The sequence below is a fragment of the Carcharhinus amblyrhynchos genome, chromosome 12 (genome assembly GCF_965287045.1).
Source record: "Carcharhinus amblyrhynchos chromosome 12, sCarAmb.v2.hapA, whole genome shotgun sequence".
Taxonomy (NCBI): domain Eukaryota; kingdom Metazoa; phylum Chordata; class Chondrichthyes; order Carcharhiniformes; family Carcharhinidae; genus Carcharhinus; species Carcharhinus amblyrhynchos.
In genome coordinates this window covers 69,821,001-69,843,581 of record NC_137335.1, presented here as the reverse complement: position 1 = coordinate 69,843,581, position 22,581 = coordinate 69,821,001, and the positions used below count along the sequence as shown (strand labels likewise).

General features: G+C 44.0%; 1 protein-coding gene across 2 annotated transcripts in view; it reads left to right on the top strand.

Annotated features, from left to right (window-relative positions):
- chrm3b (cholinergic receptor, muscarinic 3b) overlaps positions 1 to 19,747 on the top strand; it is a 235,032-nt gene extending 215,285 nt beyond the window's left edge. For both annotated transcript variants that reach the window (XM_080200676.1, XM_080200675.1), the window contains one exon: positions 16,078 to 19,747. In XM_080200676.1, coding sequence (XP_080056802.1) covers positions 16,097 to 17,890 — 1,794 coding nt within the window. In that variant the 5' untranslated portion in view covers positions 16,078 to 16,096 and the 3' untranslated portion in view covers positions 17,891 to 19,747. The remainder of the gene's footprint in view (positions 1 to 16,077) is intronic.
- Positions 19,748 to 22,581: the final 2,834 nt, after the last annotated feature.

Genomic DNA, 22,581 nt, shown 5'->3' with positions numbered 1-22,581 from the left:
ATCTTGGTATGGCTCCTGCTGTGCCCAAGACTGCAAGGAACTACAAAAGGTGGTGAATGTAGCCCAATCCATCACTCAAACCAACCTCCCATCCACTGACTCTGTCTACACTTGCCACTGCCTCGGAAAAGCAGCCAGCATAATTAAGGACCCCAGTCACCCTAGGCATTCTTCCACCTTCTTCTTTCGGGAAAAACATGCAAAAGCCTGAGGTCATGTACCAACTGACTCAAGAACAACTTCTTCCCTGCTGCCGTCAGACTTTTGAATGGACTTTACCTTGCATTAAGTTGATCTTTCTCTACACCCTAGCTACGACTGTAACACTACATTCTGCACTGTCTCGTTTCCTTCTCTATGAACAGTATGCTTTGTCTGTACAGCGTGCAAGAAACAATGCTTGTCACTGTATGTTAATACATGTGACAATAATAAATCAAATCAAAAAAAAATTTTAAAAAGGCCGGAATTGAACCTGGGTCGCTGGCGCTGTGAGGCAATAGTGCTAATCACAGTGCCACTGTGTCCCTTTTTCTTCCTCAGTGCCATGCTGCCCACTGGCAACATCATCTGTAGACAGGAGAGACAGATGCCACATTATGCCAATGCTAACCAGTTCTCCTTTTGAACAGGCTTGTTCAACTGCTCCTTCCCCAGCCCCCCACTGCTTCAATACTGTCATGCCAACTGATCTAACCTTCCACCGTAATTAAAATTAACCCCTAATTAATTAACTATGTTCCTGGCAGGCCTTCCATCCATCTCCCTCAGATTCAAAACTCTGCTGCTCATCCTGCATCAAATCCAACTCACCCGTCTTTTCATTGGTTTTCAGCCTCCTGCCAACACCAACTTGTGGTTCTTTTGTGCTTAAATCCCTCCATAGGCTCACCCCTGCTAATTTTTCCAACTCCCACCAGGCAACAAGCACACTCCACAAGCTCTCTGTTCCTCGAACATGGGCCTCATATGTATTGGCATTCCTTTTACACCATTATTAATATCCATATCTTCAGCTACCTTGGCCCCAATGTCCGACATTCTCTCTCCATGTTCCCCCACTTTCCTCTCCACTTTTAAGATCTCCTTAAATCCCATTTCCTTTTCAAGCCTTTTTTTAACCACCTTAGTTTTAGTTTATTTATTAGTGTCTTAGTACAAGTAGGCTTACATTAACACTGCAATGAAGTTACTGTGAAAAGTCCCCTAGTTGCCACAGTCCAGCGCCTGTTCGGGTACACTGAGGGAAAATTTAGCATGGCCAGTGCACCTAACCAGCACATGTTTCGGACTGTGGGAGGAAACTGGAGCACCCAGAGGAAACCCACGCAGACATGGGGCAAATGTGTAGACTCCATGCAGACAGTGAACCAAGCCAGTAATCAAACCCATGTCTCTGGCGCGGTGAGGCAGCAGTGCTAACCACTGTGCCACCGTGCCACACTTAAGCTCTCCTTTTGTTCCATTCCTCCCACCCCCTTGTCCCCACACCCATCCCACAAGCACCATCCTCTCCACCCCACCTCCTCAGCTACTTTCACCAGCACCATCAGCACAAACCCCATCCCTGGTACCAGCTCTTGTGAAGCATATTGGGATATAATTATAATATATATTATATTGTAATTGGAAAGTAATTTGTTGTTGTTCTTTTTGAAATATTACGAGTGAAGTAATCACACTTGCTGTTTATCAGTTCGAGGAGAGGGGAGAATTAGCTACAAGTGAGTCAATGTGACTCAGGCTGAGAGGATTAGATGCAGAAAGATAAAGAACATAAAACACCAGCAGGGACCTGTTCAGACAAATGTGCTGACATTCGTCTTTATACTCTATGCAATTTTACATAATATATATGGAGAGGTGATGACCTAAGGGTATTATTGCTAAACTGCTAATCCAGAAACTCAGCTAATGTTCTGGGGACCTGGGCATGTGTCCCGTCACAGCAGATGGTGGAATTTGAATTCAATAAAAAAAGAATCTCAAATGAAGAATCTATTGATAACTGTGAAACCATTGTCGATTGTCAGAAAAACCCATCTGGTTCACTCATGTCCTTCAGGGAAGGAAATCTGCCATCCTTACGTGGTCTGGCTGACATGTGACTCCAGAGCCTCTCAAATGCCCTCTGAGCAAGGGCAATTGGGGATGGGCACTGAATGCTGGCCAGCCGCTGACACCCATGTTCCACAGATAAATATAAAACATAGTTTCAATTTTGGTATGGATGAATTGAAATGGGAGTCTGAGGCTGTATTTTACCTCATTCACATTATGTTTACACAACCCAGCCGTATTCAATCTCGGTTGCAAACTCACACCAGACACATGCACAGATGAACAAGGCTAAGTCATTTCAAACCTCATTATTAAAATCTGCTGTATCATGAGGCCAAACATTTGAACCTCTCCGTACTATCAGCACCCATTCATCTCCTTCTGTTCATTTCAAAGTGGTTATTTATCACAACAGAGAACCAATTCTGACATCTCACACATGTGCTGCAAGAGCTGATAGTTGTTTCTCCATCTCCAACCAACTATGTTGACAAAATGCCTGTTTATTGAGCGATGGGGCTGCGTAACCCTTAATGTGAAACACAGCGAAAATAATGTCAGCTCCCGTAGAAATGAAACAACTGTAAATCTTGACATTATGCAATGCACATTTCGTTCCTTCAGTCACTCAGTGGATGGCCTAATAGTGACCGATGCATTTCTGGCCTGTAATGTAAGTTAAAAGTTTGGAATCATGTTGAAGTAGATGAGAAAGGACAAACGTTTGGGACAGTGCTTGCGACACCATTTGATACATCATCAATTGTTATAAATGCTGAATGCTTTGCAGAGGTGAAACATATTGACTGGAATTTTCCTATCCCGTTACCATGGGAACCGTAGTAGGCGGGGAGGGCAGATCATGCAAAGGTCCCAGGAATTTCTGTTTTTGGGGTGATATTTACTTTGGCACTCCGAGCAGAATCCCCTTGACCGTTTCCTTTATAGCCTTCATAGGGAGGGGGATAGAATATAAAAGCAGGGAGGTCTTGCTGCAACTGTACAGGGAACTGGTGAGGTCGCAGCTGGAGTACTGTGTGCAGTTTTGGTCGCCGCACTTGCGCAAGGATATTTTGGCCTTGGAAGGAGTGCAGAGGAGGTTCACTAGGCTGATACCAGAGATGAGGAGGTTGGACTATGAAGAGAGACTAAATAGACTGGGTCTGTACTCGGAGTTTAGAAGGATGAGGAGGGATCTTATAGAGACATATAAGATAATGAAGGGGATGGATAGGGTAGAGGTAGAGAGATTCTTCCCGCTCAGAAAGGACAACAGGACTAGAGGGCACAGCCTCAAGATACGGGGGGGAAGCAGTTTAGAACGGAGTTGAGGAGGAACTTCTTCATTCAAAGGGTGGTGAATCTCTGGAATTCTCTGCCCGTTGAAGTGGTGGAGGCTACCTCGCTAAATATATTTAAGACACGGGTAGATAGGTTTTTGGTAGGCAAGGGAATTAAGGGTTATGGGGAGAAAGCGGGAAAGTGGAACTGAGCCACTTCAGGTCAGCCATGATCTTATTGAATGGCGGGGCAGGCTCGAAGGGCTAGATGGACTACTCCTGCTCCTATTTCTTATGTTCTTATGTTCCCATTTTCCTAAAGTTGTTTCATAGAAAATAGGAGCAGGAGGAGGCCATTTGTCTCATCAAGTCTGCTCACTGCTCATGATGATCATGGCTGACCATCCAATTCAATAGCCTGATGCTGTCTTTCTCTCATTTACCTCAGGTGCGATATCTAAATGCTTCTTCAAAACACTCAATGTCTTGGCCTCAACTACTTTCTGTGGCAGCAAATTCCACAGGCTGACCACTCTCAGGGAGAAGACATTTCTCCTCATTTCTGTCATAAGAACATAAGAAATAGGAGCAGGAGTAAGCCATCTAGTCCTCCGAGCCTGCCCTGCCATTCAATAAGATCATGGCTGATCTGAAGTGAATCAGTTCCACTTTCCCGCTTTCTCCCCATAACCCTTAATCCCCTTGTCTGTCAAAAACCTATCTACCGTGACTTAAATATATTCAACGAGGTAGCCTCCACCACTTCAAAGAGCAGAGAATTCCAGAGATTCACCACCCTTTGAGTGAAGAAGTTCCGCCTCAACTCTGTTCGAAACCGCACCCCCCCCCCACTTATTTTGAGGCTGTGCCCTCTAGTTCTGCTATCCTTTCTAAGCAGGAAGAATCTCTCTACCTGTACCCTATCTATCCCCTTCATTATCTTGTATGTCTCTATAAGATCCCCCCTCAGTCTTCTAAACTCTAACGAGTACAGACCCAGTCTATTCAATCTCTTTTCGTAAGCTAACCCCCTTATCTCCGGTATCAGCCTGGTGAACCTTCTCTGTACTCCCTCCAAGGCCAATATATCCTTTTGCAAATACGGGGACCAAAACTGCACACAGTACTCCAGCTGCGGCCTCACCAGTGCCTTGTACAGTTGCAGCAAGACCTCCCTGCTTTTATATTCTATCCCTCTCGCTATAAAGGCCAACATTCCATTCGCCTTCTTGATCACCTGCTGGGTTTTTGTGATTCGTGCACAAGGACCCCCAGGTCCCTCTGCACTGTAGCATGCTGCAGTTTTTCACCCTTTAAATAATAATCCCTCCTATTATTATTTCTACCAAAGTGGATAACCTCATATTTGTTAACGTTATACTCCATCTGCCAGGTCCTCGCCCACTCACTCAGCCTATCCAGATCTCTCTGCAGACTTTCCACGCCTTCCACACAATTTGCTTTTCCACTCATCTTCGTGTCATCAGCAAATTTCGTTACCCTACACTCAGCCCCCTCCTCCAGATCATCTATGTAAATGGTAAACAGTTGAGGCCCTTGCACCGATCCCTGTGGCAGTCCACTAGTCACCAACTGCCAACCAGAAAAGCACCCATTGATTCCAACTCTCTGCTTCCTGTTAGATAACCAATCCTCTATCCACACTAACACCTTACCCCCAACTCCATGCACCCTAATCTTCTGCAGCAACCTTATCGAACGCCTTCTGGAAATCTAAAAACACCACATCCACCGGTTCCCTTCTGTCTACCGCACTAGTCACATGCTCATAGAAATCCAATAATTTCGTTAACGATGACTTCCCCTTCATGAATCCGTGCTGCGTCTGCTTGATCAAACCGTTCTTTTCTAGGTGTCTTGTTATTTCCTCTTTGATGATGGATTCTAGCATTTTTTCAACTATGGATGTTAAGCTAACCAGCCTATAATTCCCTGCCTTTTGTGTGCTACCTTTTTTAAACAGCGGCGTAACATTAGCCGTTTTCCAATCTTCCAGCACTTCGCCAGAGTCCAGCGAGTTTTGATAAATAATTACTAAGGCATCTGCTATCAGCTCTGACATTTCTTTCAGAACCCTGGGATGCATTCTATCCAGTCGCGGGGACTTGTCTACCTTCAGTCCCATTAGTCTATCAAGTACTACCTCTCTAGTGACAGTAATTGCATTAAGGACCTCATCTCCTACCATCCTTGTATCTTTAATATTCGACAAGCTATTTGTGTCCTCCTCCGTGAAGACCGACACAAAAAACTTATTTAAAGCCTCAGCCATTTCCTCGTTACCCACTGCTAAATTCCCCCCTCTCGTCCTCCAAGGGTCCAACATGCACTCTAGCTAGTCTCTTCTTTATATACTTGTAAAAGCTTTTACTATCATTTTTTATATTTAGAGCTAGTTTAGCTTCATACTCTATCTTTCCTTTCTTTATCGCTTTCTTAGTCATTCTTTGTTGTTTTTTAAATTTTTCCCAATCTTCTAATTGCCCACTAGTTTTAGCCGCTCTGAACGCATCAGCTTTTAATTTAATACTCTCCTTTATTTCCTTCAATAATCACGTCTGGTTATCCCTTCTCTTACAGTCCTTCTTTACCATCAGAATATATTTCTGCTGAGTATCGAAAAAGATCTCCTTAAAAATCCTCCACTGTTCCTCAGCTGTCCTACCAACCAATCTGTGCCCCCAATCTACATAAGCCATCCTCACACTGAATCCTCAAACTGGAGCTCCCTGGTTCTGGATACCCCCAACATCAGGAATGCCCTTCTTACATTGATCCTGTCTAGTCCTTTCTAGAACTTTATAGATTTCTATGAGAGGGATATGGGTCAAATGTGGGCAATTGGGATTAGCTTAGGGGTTTTAAAACAAAGGGCGGCACGGCAAATTGGGCCGAAGGGCCTGTTTTCACGCTGTAAATTTCTATGAGTCTATCCCCTCCTCATTCTTCTGAACTCCAGCAATTGCAATCATAAATGACTCAATCTCTCCTCATTCATAGTCCTGCTATCCCAGAATTCAGTGGTAGGTGGGCTGGGGGTGTCTCTACATCTTTGGTTTTCTGTGCCCAATGGAAGTGCCCAGTATTGAGAAAGAAGTACCTGTTACCTGCAAGAATCCACCCCCATCCTGGCTTCTGGGACCCTTGTTTCCACCTCTCCCACCCCCAGTGCCACCCCTCGCTGGGAAACACGTCCTGTGACCCCTATCTTGCTCACACTCGCCTCTATCCAGAGTCCCATTGCCGTTCCCTCCTGCATTCTCCACTGTAATACCAACAATGGCCACGGCTGAGAGTGGCGCTGACAGTACTACAGCATGATGCTTGTCAAGCTGTTGTACAATTTCGAAATGCAGCTGACTTTTTTTTAACAGCTTTCTGTGCTGACTCATGCAGTGTGAATACCAATGGCATCTTTTATGCCCTGATTGTACTAACTTGGCTGCTACAAGTGAGACAATTTAAATGTCTTGGCAGACAGGTTAAACTTTTGCATTCTTTAAATGTCCTGACTTATCCAGACACAGAGCACAATTATACACATGTATCATTTACAACTGGTGTCATCTGCCATATATCAGAGTTTATTTCGTACCTCTCTGAGTTCAGGGAAGAGGAAAAACTCCAGCTATCAACTAGTATTTGCACATTATGCATACCTTGAACCAAGGATTCTGGCCCATCATTACAGGCACAAAAGCGTACCAATGTGCAATGTGGTAACGTGGGCCCTTTAAGGGCACAATCCTTTGAGAACTGTGTGATCGGGCATGACTCTGTGGAGAGGCTGCACAGCAAGCTGAGCCAGTGAGGAACAAAGGAGCGTGCCTGGGATGGGGAGGAGTTAGGAGAAACTTGTGTATTAATTCTGTCAGACCTTTATATAGAATCCCTACAGTGCAGAAGGAAGCCATTCAGCCCATCTACAACAATTCCACCCAGGCCCCATCCCTGTAACCCCACATGTTTACCCTGCCAATCCCCTTGACACTTAGGGACAATTTAGCAGGGCCAATCAATCTAACCCACACATCTTTGGAGTGTCAGAGAAAACCCACGCAGATACGGGGAGGACCTATGGACTCAGCACAGTGACCCAAGTCGGGAATGGAACCCGGCTCCCTGGTGTTGTGAGGCAGCAATGCCAACCATTGTGCCACTGTGCTGCCATCATCTTGTCAATATGTTATACTGACAATAAAGCATTCATTATTGAAGCCACAAAGTTGCCTTTGACTTTAGTACAATAGAGTGGGGGGACAGCGGGGGTTGGGGGGGGGTAGCGGGAAGGAAGAAAAAACCTTTGCATTACTTATATCGTGTCATTCACAAAGCAACTTTCTGCCAATGAAGCACTTCTGAATTGTAGCCAATTGTATTCCAATGTGGGAAAAAAGTGACAGCCAAATTACACAGCAAGGTCCCACGAACAATGAAGAAATTATGATCAGATAACATGTCATCAGGCAAGGTTGGTTCAGGGATAAATATTGATTTGGACCAAAATTGGAGGCATGGCATATTTGGACCACAATTTCTCCGTAAGTGTACATTGTTGGTTCAAGACATCTCTAGAGGCGAGGAGCAAATATCATGTAAGCTCTGGGCTCACGGTGTGTGAGAGCAGCCAAGGGTGAAATTATAATCCCTTATACATTGTTTCAAGTATGATGTCAAAATGTGATTGCAGTGCTCTGGGCTGTGACAGAAGGTTTTGTTAGATGTAAATTAGATTTGTGGATGTCAGCATCAGTTTGGAAAAAAAAAGAGGTGATCCTTCAACGCGTTTCCAAACCAGACTGTCAGTGTGGCTCAACAGATGTGAGAAAGCCAAGATTCAATTTTTGTGTGTGTTTCAAGTTAAATATTTACAGGAAAACCAGTTTAGACATGAAAATATGACCATCTAATTTATGCTGTCAAAGCGTCACAATTTACGGGCCAACTGAAGGACACGGCATGAGAAATTGTATGAAGCTTCAAATGAAAACTCCCTACTTATTTGCAAGGAGTGCGATGGGATATTACAGAGTTGGTGGGATGTGGGAGAGGAGATGGGTTTGAGGAGAATGGGTTTGCCGGTGGGGAGGGAAGGGATGCAGAATTTCGGATGGGGCTTCTCTTTCTCCTCTGACGAGACTTGAACAGAGGAACATCAGAAACTGCAGAAATGTCGTGTTTTTCCAGCATTTCTAAGGCTGTTTTGTTTACAGAGGACGGGCAGGCAAAGCCTTCGCTGCTATTCATCCTCATTGTATCAGAGTGCTTTACATAATTGATCTTGTTTCTAGAATGAGCACTTCATTAATTAGCAAAGCATATGGAAGCTGGATTATAAAATTTGTGTTCATTTATCTTACAACTATTAGTGCAAAAATGAGACTCCTGCAGATCTTATTGGACTCTGCAGGGAGTTGCATCCAGATGGGTGTCGGTTCATGAGCTCAGTTGACTAAATGGTGGTGTGCAGTGCAGAAAGACAACAGCAGCATAGGTTTAATCCCCAAACTGGCAAGTTCGTGAAGCCTGAGTCCTCTCATTGAAGAGCGGTACCCTGAAGCTACATAACCACTTGTTTTTCTCTCTCTCTTTCTAATGCAGTTACATGGAGTTAGGCTACAGATCAAATTTCAGGTGGCATGAATTTAAAGATGGGCGCAATACCTGTACAGCTTGTGCAGTTTGCCTCAGTCATGTCAGTAGTCAGTGTTCCTGTAGGTAAGGAACAAACAGACAGCACGGTGGCACAGTGGATAGCACTGCTACCTCACAGTACCAGGGACCTGGGTTCAATTCCCAACTTAAGCGAATGCCTGTGTGGAGTTTGTACATTCTTCCCATGTCTGTATGGGTTTCCTTTGGGTGCTCCAGTTTCCTCCCACAGTCCAAAGATGTGCGGGTTAGGTGGATTGGTCATGCTAAATTGTCCCTTAGTGTCAGGGGGACTGCTAAGGTTAATGCATGGGGTTACAGGGATTGGGCCTGGGTGGGATTGTGGTTGGTGCACACTCAATGGGCTGAATGGCCTCTTTCTGCACTGTAGGGATTCTATGAGATCAGCCATGATCTTATTGATTAGTGCAACAGGTTCGAAGGACTGAATGGTCTCATCCTGTTCCAATGTTATTATACCTGCAATCCTTCATGAAGTGTGGTTAAGTGCCTCACCCATGGTGGCACAGTGGGTAGTATTGCTCCTTCACAGTCCCAGGGACCCAGGTTCGATTCCCGACTTGGGTCACTGTCTGTGCAGAAGCTACACGTTCTCCCCGTGTCTGTGTGGGTGTCCTCTGGGTGCTCCAGTTTCCTCCCACAGTCCAAAAGAAGATCCCCCTTGCTTTCTCCATGCCAACATTTCTCCATGGCAACATTTCAGCAAATCAGAGTCAACTTACTAACTAATAAACGCCCTTTTCTCCTGTCATTGTGCTTGTCCTGTTGAGTGCAAGATGAAAAGCTTTGGCAACATGTCACTCTTCGCAGCAATGTTCAAGTCCTGTATTAGCGATTCCTTGGTTATCAAAGGTTGTGACAGATCACATTTTTCTGTTGAGTTATTATGCTAAACATACACAGAAAAGGATGTCAGCCTCAAATATACATTTGTTTTCAACAACAACATAGTAACCAGGATTCACCTAAAAAAAAACTAAGTGTCTAAATGTGGGAAAACGGGAGATTTTCCTACCCGTTTTGTGGGCGCACTCTGCTCCACAGTGACTCAGGCGGATTCACGCTGGTGAGTGGGGGGCAGGGAAGCCCTTCATCAGCCCTCATCTCACCCAAGAGGCCAGAATCAGCGGGCTGAGTGGGACCACTGCTCATGTGCTATTTTGTCAGTGGGGAGATCGGTGCACGCACACTGGCTCGCCTCATCACCGGCCTCCCGATTGCTGGCCTCCTTTTGATTGGTGGCCCTCTTCTCTCAACTACCAGCTTCCAAAACCACCACCCCCTCTGATTGCCGGTCTACCTGACTCCCCCACCTGATCGCTGGCCTACCCAACCACCCCCCACTCCCACCTCTCCAGCTCACCGGCCAGATCCTATTGCCTGCCCCATGGCCAGTCTCAATCTCTCCCTCTGCTATGGCTAGCCCTGATCTCCCCCCTCCTGCCCATGGCCAGCCCCGATCTTCCCCCTCCTGCCATGTGCAGCCTCAATCGCCTCCTCACTCTCTCTCCCACCAATCGTGTTGCACAGTGTTCATCTGGTTCCCCCTTCCCTACCACCACCACCAATTGCCCCCCAGAAGGCCCCGCTTCCTCTGGCTCCACTCATTTGGCACTGCCTGCTGCCTGCTGGGCAATGCCAGGTTGCCCAGTAGGCAGTGCCAGGGTGCTAGGGTACTGGTGAAACATCATAGTGCCCTTTTGCAAAGAATGGACTGGCTGTGAATTGCCATTTGCCTAAATCTTCACTGTTTAAGAAGTCCAAAAATGGGTGGTTTAGGTGGATTGACCGTGCTAAATTGCACCCTTAATGTCAAGGGGACTAGCTAGGGTAAATGCATGGTGTCATAAGGCCTGGGTAGGATTGTGGTCAATGCAGACTTGATGGGCTGAATGGCCTCCTTCTGCACAGTAGGATTCTATGATTGTTCATTGCATAATTCCACTTGTTATTGCAGAATTCAGGCCTTTTAATGATTTTACTTCTCCCGTTTGGGTCTCTTAAAATGACTAATTGCTTTGCAAATATTTGTTCATCAGCTCATCTTGTGTCCTATGGATTCATTTAGAAAATAGTTACGTGCTTCACATGTCCCATCACTTGCATATTTTAATCCTTCAGAATACATTTTGCAAAAAATGCCACATCATCCCACACATCAGCGACTGTAATAAAATACTGCATCAGAAACAAACATGTCAGGATGTAAGACCGCATTTAAAAGGCAATCAGGATTTTAATTGCTTGTATCACTGAACAGATGGGATTCTACCAGGTCTCTCTGCAAGTAATGACAAAGCACTGTGGGGTATGGCATCACAGCTTACAGTAAGAGGGCTCACATCCAGCTTGTGACAAGTTCAGGGGACTGAGGACTAGCTGTGGTGACGGTTCCACTGAATGTCGACTATAGACTACTCAAGGGCACCTTGTCTAAGGTTGGGCTCCTGATATGTGGCTGATTCTTCAGTAGGAAAATGCAAGCAGAGCCAAAGTTTTCAATGTTTCTTTTCCCAACACCCGTGAGAGTCAAAAGGCTTCTCGTGGAAGTACTTTGCAGCACTCAAGTGGGCGGCTGCCCTTCATCAGCATTACTGATGGTGGCTGCGGATTGCTCTCGTGAGATTATTCCAATACACATTTATCTTCCTCGCCACCTAGGCAAACGATCAGGTCAGCTCTGATGTGTTAGCTGCTATTAATTCCTCAGTGGAATGTACTGCAAGCCACAAAATGAAAACCTCGCATTGAATCATAGAGTCCCTACAGTGCAAAAGAAGGCCATTCAGCCCATTGAGTGTGCTCCGACTCTCCGACAGAGTATCTTACCCAGGCCCTATCCCTGTAACCCCACATATTTAACCCTGCTAATTTCCCTAAGCTACACATCTTTGGACACGAAGGGATGATTTAGTACAGCCAATCCACTTAACCTGCACATCTTTGGAGTGTGGGAGGAAACTGAAGAACCTGGAAGAAACACATGCAGACATGGGGAGAACTTGCAAACTCCACATAGTCACCCAAGGCCAGAATTGAACCTTATTACAGAAAGTCAGTATGCAAGTGCAGCATGTAATAAAAAAGACAGTGGAGTGTTGTCATTTATTGCAAAGGTGACTGGAGTATCAAAGTGTTTTTGCAATTGTATACAGTGCTGGTGAGACCGCATCTGAAATAATGTGCCCAGTTTTGGTCTCCTTATTTGAGGAGCGGATTTGATTGGGGTAAACAAAAATTTAAAAGTGATTGATAAAGTAAATGAAGACCAAGTGTTTCCTCTTATGGGGCAATCTCAAACAAGAGGTCACAGGTATAGGTTGAGAGGTGGTAGATTTAAAACTGAAATGAGGAGGGACCCCTTCTCGCAGAGGGTGGTGAATTTGTGGAGCTCACTGTCCCATAGCATGGTAGAGTCTGAATTGTTGAATTGTTTCAAGAGGGAGGTAGGTATATTTCTAATGAGAAAAAGGGATAAGAGATATGGGGAACAGGTTTGTGGGGGGGGGGGGGGGGTGGATTTGACACTAGGGAGAGGTCAGCCACGATCTGGTTGAATGGCGGGGCAGGCTTGGACGGCTGAATTTGCCAACTTCTGCTCCTGGTTCCTATGTTCCTATAACCCAGGTTCTTGGCACTGTGAGGCAACTGTGCTAACCACTGTGCCATCTGCTGCCCTTTTACAAGATGATTGATCAGTTGAGTTTGAGCGAGGATAGAACAGGAAAGTGCAACAAATGTAGACATGATTTTATTGAATCCCAGGGTAGTTTTGAAGGGCCCATTTGCCCTACATCTCACTCTGTTATGTTCTTATGGTGTTTGGAGAAATTTCAAATGTATTTCAAAATAGGAATTTAACAGAATTGGATTCCAAGACCAACATTTATTTTTTAAAAAGGTGACTCTAGTAGCAGAAACAAGCAAGAAATTCCTGAGTGACATTCGTAAAAAAAAATTAGGAGCAGCACTCATAGAGATTTACAGCATGGAAACAGGCCCAACTTAGCCATGCTGCCTTTTTTTTTGAACCACTAAGCTAGTCCCAATTGCCCACATTTGGACCATATCCCTCCATGCCCATCTTACCCATGTAACTGTCCAAAGGCTTCTTAAAAGATAAAATTGTACCTGCCTCTACTGCCACCTCTGGCAGCTTGTTCCAGACACTCACCACCCTCTGGGTGAAAACGTTGCCCCTCTGTATCTCTCCCCTCTCACCTTAAACCTGTGACCTCTAGTTTTAAACTCCTCTACCTTCGGGAAAAGAGGTTGACTGCCTAGCCGATCTTTGCCCCTCATTATTTTATGGACTGCTATAAGATCACCTCTAAGTCTCCTACGCTCCAGGGAAAAAAGAAATCACAGTCTATCCAGCCTCTCCTTATAACTCAAAACCCGGTAGCGTCCCAGTAAATCTTGTCTGGGCTCCTTCTAGTTTAATAATACTCTTTCTGTAGTAGGGTGACCAGAACTGTACACAGTCCAGGAGTAGGCCATTTGGCCCTTCGAACCTGCTGTGGCATTCAATAAGATGATGGCTCATCTGATTGTGGTCTCAGCTCCCAAATGTCTGCCTCATATAACCTTTGACTCCTTGTCTCACTCAGTCTTAAATATATTCAGTGAGCCAGTTTCCATTGCCTGGAGGCATTTTATAACAAAGGGAGATGCGAGAGAAACGTGTTGTGTTATAAAATGTTATTAGTGTTGCCTGCAATTCCTTCTAACTTGATGCTCAATTTGAAACCCATGAATTGGAAATTTTACCTTCAACTTTGTGAGAGAAAAATAAATACTTTTCAAATAAGCACATTTGTTCCGAATGGAGTTTTGCAGGAGGGGTTGTTATACCTTTCAGGTTTATATGATTGAATAAATGAGTGTACATTTGTACAGTCTATTCCACATAATTACAATTCTGACAGACACAGACACATATCAAATCTGATTATCTCCACGTTTCGTAAAAATGGTTTGATCACAGGAATTCCATAACATTACAGACAAACATCATCACAGTGTTCCTAAACCTGTGCTCATCAATCCACCATTATGCTCACTGTAAGCTATATATTGAAATCCCATTTGGAGGGAATGCAAATGCAAGTATCACACAATGACACATTATAATTTTTAATTAAATAAGTCAAAAGAAAACCTCTGGAGAGCTCAGTCAAGTGAGCTGTGTGTTCCCAATTTGCCCCGTTGCCCAACTGGGCTACATTTGCCCAACTGCCCAAAGATCAGCCATGATCTATTGAATGGCTGAGAAGGCTCAAGGGGCCAAATAGCGTACTCCGGCTCCTAGTTCTTACGTATTTGTCCACTGTCCTATAAACCACTGACTCCCATTGCGTACCTTGTCAACAATGTGCTTAAGCATTTTCTTGAAGGCTGAATGAGCACAATCGTTACATTCTGTGGGGAGCTACCATATTTGGAGATTGTTGCATGAGCTACACTATGGATTTCAAACACTACTTCAAGCATTAGTTGGCAGGTTGCCCCGCAGGACAGTATAAAAGGCTGCCATCAATGGGAATGTGCATACTGTGAAAATAAATCTAATGTCTCACGTGCTGTTAAGAGCCCAGTTTAGTTTACATGCATAGGCTTTAAATGTATTCATTATAATGTTTAATTATTGTTATGTGATACTTATTAGATAAGTGTTGTACCTGGTTTTCTCAGTTTTATCACAGATTTCATACAGGATTCGCAATGGGTATTTAAAAAATTATATAACCTACTTGAAGCAGTGCAGTGCCAGTGAACTGGAACTCCAAACTACACTGCCACAGGGTAGCTTATGGAGATGCAATCCTACATTTCCCTCCAAAGAATGAGCTCCAAATACTGTCAGAGCATCAACCCAATGCTTCATCACGCTGCCCAGAGTGTTTATAGAATGGTTACAGCACAGAAAGAGGCCATTCAGCTTGGCATGTCTACACTGGTTCTCTGTAAGAGCCCTCTCACTTGCTCACTTTTCCCCATAGCCCTCTATCTCCTCAGGTGCTTATCCAATTCCACTCAGAAAGTCACGATTGAACCTGCCTCTGCCACACTGTCAGGTACAGCGTTTCAGACCTTAACCCCTAACCGTTTGAGAAAACTTTAGTTCATGGTGCCTTTGTTTCTTTTACCAACCAAGTTAAATGATTCACCCTTCTGTCCATGGGAACAGTTTCTATCCACCCTGTACCTGTTATTGTATAAATACTGGATTTATACAATTAGAAGAATGCCAACGTTCTCATATTTGTAGTAAATTACACAGATTTATGTTGGTTCAGTGTGGTATAGGCCATTATCTGAATGTGGTATCAATGAAGATTCCTGCGTGGGCTTTACAGAAAGTGGCCCATGGTATTACTTGCCTCACAAGGAGTCAAAGTAATTCTACGCAGTCAAGGGGAGGTGATAGCCTAATGGTATTCTCGCTAGACTATTAATCCAGAAACTCAGCTAATGTTCTGAGGGCCTGGATTTGAATCCCGCCATGGCAGATGGCGGAATTTGAATTCAATAAAAAAAATCTGGAATTAAGAATCTACTGATGACCATGAAACCATTGTCAATTGTCGGGAAAACCCATCTGGTTTACTAATGTCCTTTAGGGGACGAAATCTGCTGTCCTTACTTGGTCTGGCCTACATGTGACTCCAGGGACACGGCAATGTAGTTGACTCTCAACTGCCCTCAGGCAACTGGGCATGGGCAATAAATGCTGGCCAGTCACTGTCACCCATATTCCATGAGTGAGTGAATAAATACTGTGCTACACGAGTGACCTCCTCTCCTATAGTATTCCTATATTTTCTGATACTCTATTTTGGCGATGTAATTCAGAAATGCGAATGTGGCACTTGAATTGTGACAGAGAGTGGTACCAGACAAGTGTGTATGGCAATGTGGGGTGGACATTTTACCACAGATACTTAACCATCAGGTCTTTCTGTACCTTTTTAGCCAAATTCTGTTTATTCCTTGCATAGAACCCACCTTTATTTGGCTTTTTTTTCGTTTTGTTTTGCAGAACATGCCAGAAAGTCACAATGATCCCTGACTACAACAACACAGCTGCCCCATTGTTCTTCAATTCTAGCTTCCCCTGGAGCGATGGCTCACAAGGCAGAGCGGCCCTTGGTGACAGATCTGTAGAGCAAAGTGCCAATGGCTTGTTCAGAGCAACCTCACTTTCTCCCAAAGCCTTGCTGGAATCGAATGGGTCCGTTTTAAGTAATAGTACAAGTGACCCTCTGGGAGGCCACACGGTTTGGCAAGTTGTTTTGATTGCCTTCTTCACAGGAATCCTCTCCTTGGTGACAATTATTGGAAACATTCTGGTCATGGTTGCATTCAAGGTGAACAAACAATTGAAAACAGTGAATAATTACTTTCTTCTAAGTCTCGCTTTTGCGGATGTGATAATTGGAGTGATTTCCATGAACCTGTACACGACATACATCATAATGGACAGATGGGTTTTAGGTAACTTGGCCTGTGACCTTTGGCTTGCTATTGACTATGTGGCCAGCAATGCCTCTGTCATGAATCTTCTTGTTATAAGCTTTGACAGATACTTATCAATTACACGACCACTTACTTACAGAGCTAAACGAACTCCCAAAAGAGCTGGAATAATGATTGGCCTGGCTTGGATAGTCTCATTTATACTCTGGGCCCCTGCCATTTTGTTCTGGCAATATTTCGTTGGCAAAAGGACTGTGCAACCCGGTGCATGTTCCATACAGTTTTTAACTGAACCAATAATCACTTTTGGTACTGCCATTGCTGCATTCTACTTGCCTGTCACCATCATGACCATCCTGTACTGGAGGATCTACAAGGAAACGCAGAAACGCACCAAAGAACTGGCAGCTCTTCAGGCTTCCACCACCGACATGGAAACCATACGCTTTGTTCATCAAACAAGCAGCTCCAGGAGCTGCAGCAGCAACGAGCTGCAGCGGGCAGGAGCAAAAGATAAAAGGAGGCTCAGGAGGTGCCACTTTTGGCCAAACTCAAAGACATGGAGGGCCAACGCTGAGGGCGAACAAGAGGCAAGCAGCAGCGACAGCTGGAATAACAATGACGGTGGTGGCTCTTTAGATCACTCAGCCTCATCCGATGAGGATGATGTGGTGTCGGAAACAAGAGCAATCTACTCGATTGTGTTGAACCTACCGGGGCTTAAGACGGCTGCCAACCTCTCTAGATCCACAAATACGGATAACATGGACCATTGCAACGATGAATTTGCCAAAGCTGACGGGAGCGAGAAGGAACAGACGTTTACAAAGCAGGAGTTCAAGGATTCTGATGAGCAAGGCAACAGCTTCCACCAGCGTTTTGCCAAACTTCCCGTCCAGTCAATGCCATCAATCCATCCTTCAAAGACTTCTGGAGGAATTGCGTCGTTGGCGAAATCATCCACGTCCATGTCTCTCCGAGATTCCACAGTTGCTAAAGCATTTGCCTCAAAAACGAGAACTCAGATCACAAAGCGTAAGAGGATGTCGCTGGTGAAAGAGAAGAAGGCTGCACAGACACTCAGTGCAATTTTGCTTGCCTTTATTATCACGTGGACACCTTACAACATAATGGTACTGGTCCACACATTTTGTAAATCGTGCATCCGCGACACACTGTGGCACCTAGGTTACTGGCTGTGCTACGTCAATAGCACTGTGAACCCCATGTGCTACGCACTGTGCAACAAAACCTTCAGAAACACTTTTAAAATGTTACTGCTTTGTCACTGGGAAAAGAGGAAAAAGCGTAGGCAACAGTATCAACCGAGACAAACTGTTATTTTCCACAAAAAAATTCCATGCGAGGCTTCCTGAAGCTACATTCATCAGATTGTGATTGTCTCTGTTTGGTACCAATTAACAGCTTTGGTCAAGAGCATACAGGCTATCAATGTTGTGAGCACATGGCTGAAGTATACGCTGCTTTGTATTATGTGTCGGATGGTGTTTACATGACGTAGACAGCAGTACAAGTATTTAAATTAGTGTTGGTGTATTTAAATTGTATAATTTTATCTTTATGTTCATATGAAGTTCATGTATGCTTTTGCTTAATATTTATTTAACATGAATATAACACTTTTGTCCAAATTGCTATTAATCTCATTACGGCAACGACAGATCCCGGATTTTGCATCTCAAACGTCGAGAGTATTGCCACAAACATTCAATTGGTTGCACATAACTTGAACATTTCTGAAAAGAGAGATATTTTGGTGAAATGTTTCGTCTTGCGCTCGTCAAGGAGAATGCAAAAATGCCAAATTTCAAAATTTATACCACATCAGAAAACGGTGCTTCTGGGTCGGCAAGTCAACTCTGATTGGCTGAGTTGTTGCCCTGGAGGAAGCAACTATCAGGTTGCCAAGCTCCAAATTATTTCACGGCTTGAACCTATTCCTTTTGCTTGCAAAGAATGAGACCATGCTTATGAATATAAGTTGCTTCAGGCACGTGGAAATGAGCCACAATATCATCTCAATTGATTATCTTAAATCAGTTGTTATTATAGCTATTAGCACACTCAGGACTGTTCAGGAGGTGCTGTCCAAATTATTGTGATCATTTCAAATTTGGCATTCTTGCATTTGTCCTGATGAGTGCAAGGACAAAAGATTTGGGCAACATGTCTCTCTTTTTCAGCAATATTCAAGTTTTGCCACACCTCAAGGTTCACAAATGGTTCCTCCCATTACCCCTCACTTCTCACGAAATTGCCTTTTCACTCTTCTACAGACCTCTAATTGCCGCACATCCCCCCTTCTTTTTAGACAGTAAAAGGGCTTGGAATGAAATGTCCATTTGCTTCTGCGATCAGCTCCAACTTGATGTAATTCAGTCGGACCGAACTGGTTCTGTTAAATAATAAAAAAAACTTCCACTTTCCCCTAACCCCCACAAAAGCCAAATTCTCCATTGACGAAATGTATTCTGCAGAGGACACTGACCACAAGCTCATGAAAATTCACCCAGTGTCAGTTGGAGTTGGGATCTGAACTCTCGTGAAGAAGTCCACAATTCGCTTTCACAACAGCTGGATGACTATTTGTTTGGTGTTGCAAATCTAGATAAGAAATACTACAATGGAAAAACGTTAATGTTAACAGCCTCGAACTTTGTGCAGTATCTGTATTCTCTGGCGTAATTCTTTCGAAAGGACAGTCAAAGGCCAAGAATTGTGAGAGAAGATTTTATATGATGTATATCTATTTTGTTTCACTTTATGTATTCCAAAAAAAAGAAAGTATTCTTGTTCTAAATTATTGTCAGTGCAAAAAAAATCCAAATGGACCATGCACTCTTAAGTACACAGTATATGTTTAACTCCCTTTTTAACTAACAGCCATCAATGTTAAGTGGTCCTGGGTTTAATTTTGGCTCCATCACAATAGCTCCAAATTTAAAGAGAAATTAGAAAAAAAAATATAGAATAGATTTTTTAGTGTTCATTCTTAGTGCCAGGCCCAAAGGATGGTATTGTAAAAATTATGAATTGCAATATAATTCAATGTCAATATAAAAGAACACTCCACTGTAATTTAACCATCTTTTTGTATGATGTTGTAAAATTTAGTAAATGAGATTGGTAGTTTAATTATGTTCTATAACTTGACGTGTCCATTTCAATATTGAATGTATTGTTCTATCAATTGGTTTTATAGCGGCAATAAAGTCATGCAAAATTTTATAAAAATCTTTGCACTATTATTCTTGTACATTAGGAGAGGAATTGTCCTGAATTAGTCCGTTTTACCACTAACATTAGAAGAATTTCCCCTTAAAATTTAGTTTATTCATTTATTATTAGTCACAAGTAAGGCTTGTGGCTAAAGTCCATGTACACAACATCTACTGCACTACACCGCAATGGAGTTGCTGTGAAATTCCCCCAGTTGCCACATTCCGGTGCCTGCTCGGGTCAACGCACCCTAACCAGCACACCTTTGAGCCTGTGGGACGAAACTGGAGCATCTGGAGGGAACCCACGCAGACACAGGAAGGACCTGCAAACTTTACACAGACAGTGACCCAAGCTGGGAATCGAATCTGGATCCTTGGTGCTATGAAGCAGCAGTGCTAACCATTGTGCCACCGTACTGCCCCACTTCTCTATCAGACCAGAAAAAGGAAACTCAAAAAGGCCTGTTTATTGTGAAATCTCTAATCTTTCAAAAAATTCACACCATGTAGATAACCTTGGCAAAACTATGTTTATTTCATAGAATCCCTACAGTGCAGAAGAAGGCCATTGAGCCCATCCAGTCTGCACTGACCATAATCCCAACTACACCCTAATTTTATAACCCCACACTTTTAAGCTGCTAATTCCACTGACATTAAGGAGCAGGTTAGAATGGCCAATCAGTGTAACCCACACATCTTTGGAGTATGGGAGGAAACCAGAGCACCCAGAGGAAACCCAAGTAGACATGGGAAGAATGTGGAACCTGCACACAGGCAGTTACCCAAGGCTGGAACTGAACCTGGGTCCCTGACACTGTAAGGCAGCTGTGCCACCGTACCATCCATTAATTGGAAAAAAAGAGCAAGCTTTGGCCCCTCAAGTGTATTCCACAATTCAATGAGCTCAGGGCTGATCTGCAATCTAACTTTGTCTCTTATCCCTTAGCACCTTCTTTATTTAAGAAAAATCTATCAATCTCAGATTGAAAGTTGTTTTTTATAAAGTTTATTTATTAGTCACAAGTAGGCTTACATTAACACTGCAACGAAGTTACTGTAAAAATCTCCTAGTCACCACACTCTGACGCCTGTTTGGGTACACTGAGGGGGAATTTAGCAAAGCCAATGCACCTCACTAGCAAGTCTTTCAGACTGAGAGAGGAAACCAGAGCACCCCAGAGGAAAGCCACACAGATAACAAGGAGATCATGCAGACTCCACACAGGCAGTGACCCAAGCCAGGAATCGAACCCAGGTCCCTGGAGCTGTGAGGCAGCAGTGCTAACCTTTGAGCCACTGGGCTGCCCATAACAAATTACCTTGCAGCAGTTGCTGCTTGCGAAAGAGAGTACCAACAATCTGCCACTTCTTGTGTGTGGAAATAGAACCATAGAAAAGTTATAGCACAGAAAGAGGCCGTTCAGCCCATCTTGTCCATGCCAGCCCAACAACACCCAAGTGCCCTTTCTAATCCCACCTTTCTGCCCCCCAGCCCATAGCCCTGAAGCTTACAGCATTTAAGGTGCAGATCCAGTACTTTTTAAAAGAGTTCGGGGTATCTTTCCCCCATCAGCTCTGGCAATAAATTTCAGACATCCAATGCCCTCTGCATAAAAAATCTTCTCCCTAATGTCCCCTCAACGCTTTCTGTTACTTGTCTTGAATCTAGTTCCCCTGGTTCTAGAATTGTCCGGTAAAGGAAACAATTTTATCCTGCCCACTCTCTCTCTTCATAGCGAGGGGGATTGAATATAAAAGTAGGGAGGTCTTGCTGCAGCTGTATAGGGCATTGGTGAGGCCGCAGCTGGAGTACTGTGTGCAGTTTTGGGCGCCGCACCTGCGCAAGGATATTTTGGCCCTGGAGGGAGTGCAGAGGAGGTTTACTAGGCTGATACCGGAGTTGAGGGGATTGAGCTATGAGGAGAGGCTGAATAAACTAGGCTTGTACTCGTTAGAGTTTAGAAGAATGAGGGGAGATCTCATTGAGACGTATAAGATGATGAATGGGATGGATAGGATAGAGGTGGAGAGACTCTTCCCGCTCAAAAAAGACAGTAGGACTAGGGGGCACAGCCTCAAGATAAAGGGGAGGCGGTTTAGAACGGAGTTGAGGAGGAACTTCTTCACTCAAAGGGTGGTGAATCTCTGGAATTCTCTGCCCGTTGAAGTGGTGGAGGCTGCCTCGCTAAATATTTTTAAGAAGCGGGTTGATGGGTTCTTGATAAGAGAGGGGATTAAGGGTTATGGGGAGAGGGCGGGAAAGTGGAACTGAGCTACAACAGATCAGCCATGATCTTATTGAATGGCGGGGCAGGCTCGAAGGGCTAGATGGCCTACTCCTGCTCCTATTTCTTATGTTCTTATGTTCTTATGTTCCTCTAATAGTTTTGTATGCCTCAATCAAGTCACCTCTCGACTTTCTTTGTTCCAAGGAAAATAACCCCAATTGCTTCATACTCTATACATCTCCCAATGAAGGACAGCATTCCATATACCTTCTTTACAACATTGTCTACTTGGACAGCTGCCTTTAGGGACCTGTGTGCTTATAAACCAAGATCTCTCACTTCATCTATCCCTTTTAGTATACTTCCATTTATTGTGTACTCTATACAACCACTTGACTCCCCACCCCATGCATGACCTCACACTTCTCTGGGTTAAAATACATTTGCCACTTTACCACTCACTTCACCAACCCATCTATATCATTCTGGAGATTATAGCTATACTGTACACAATCCTCTACTTCACCCATCATTGTGTTATCTGCAAATTTATCAACCACATATTCACATCCAAATTATTAGTATATAACACAA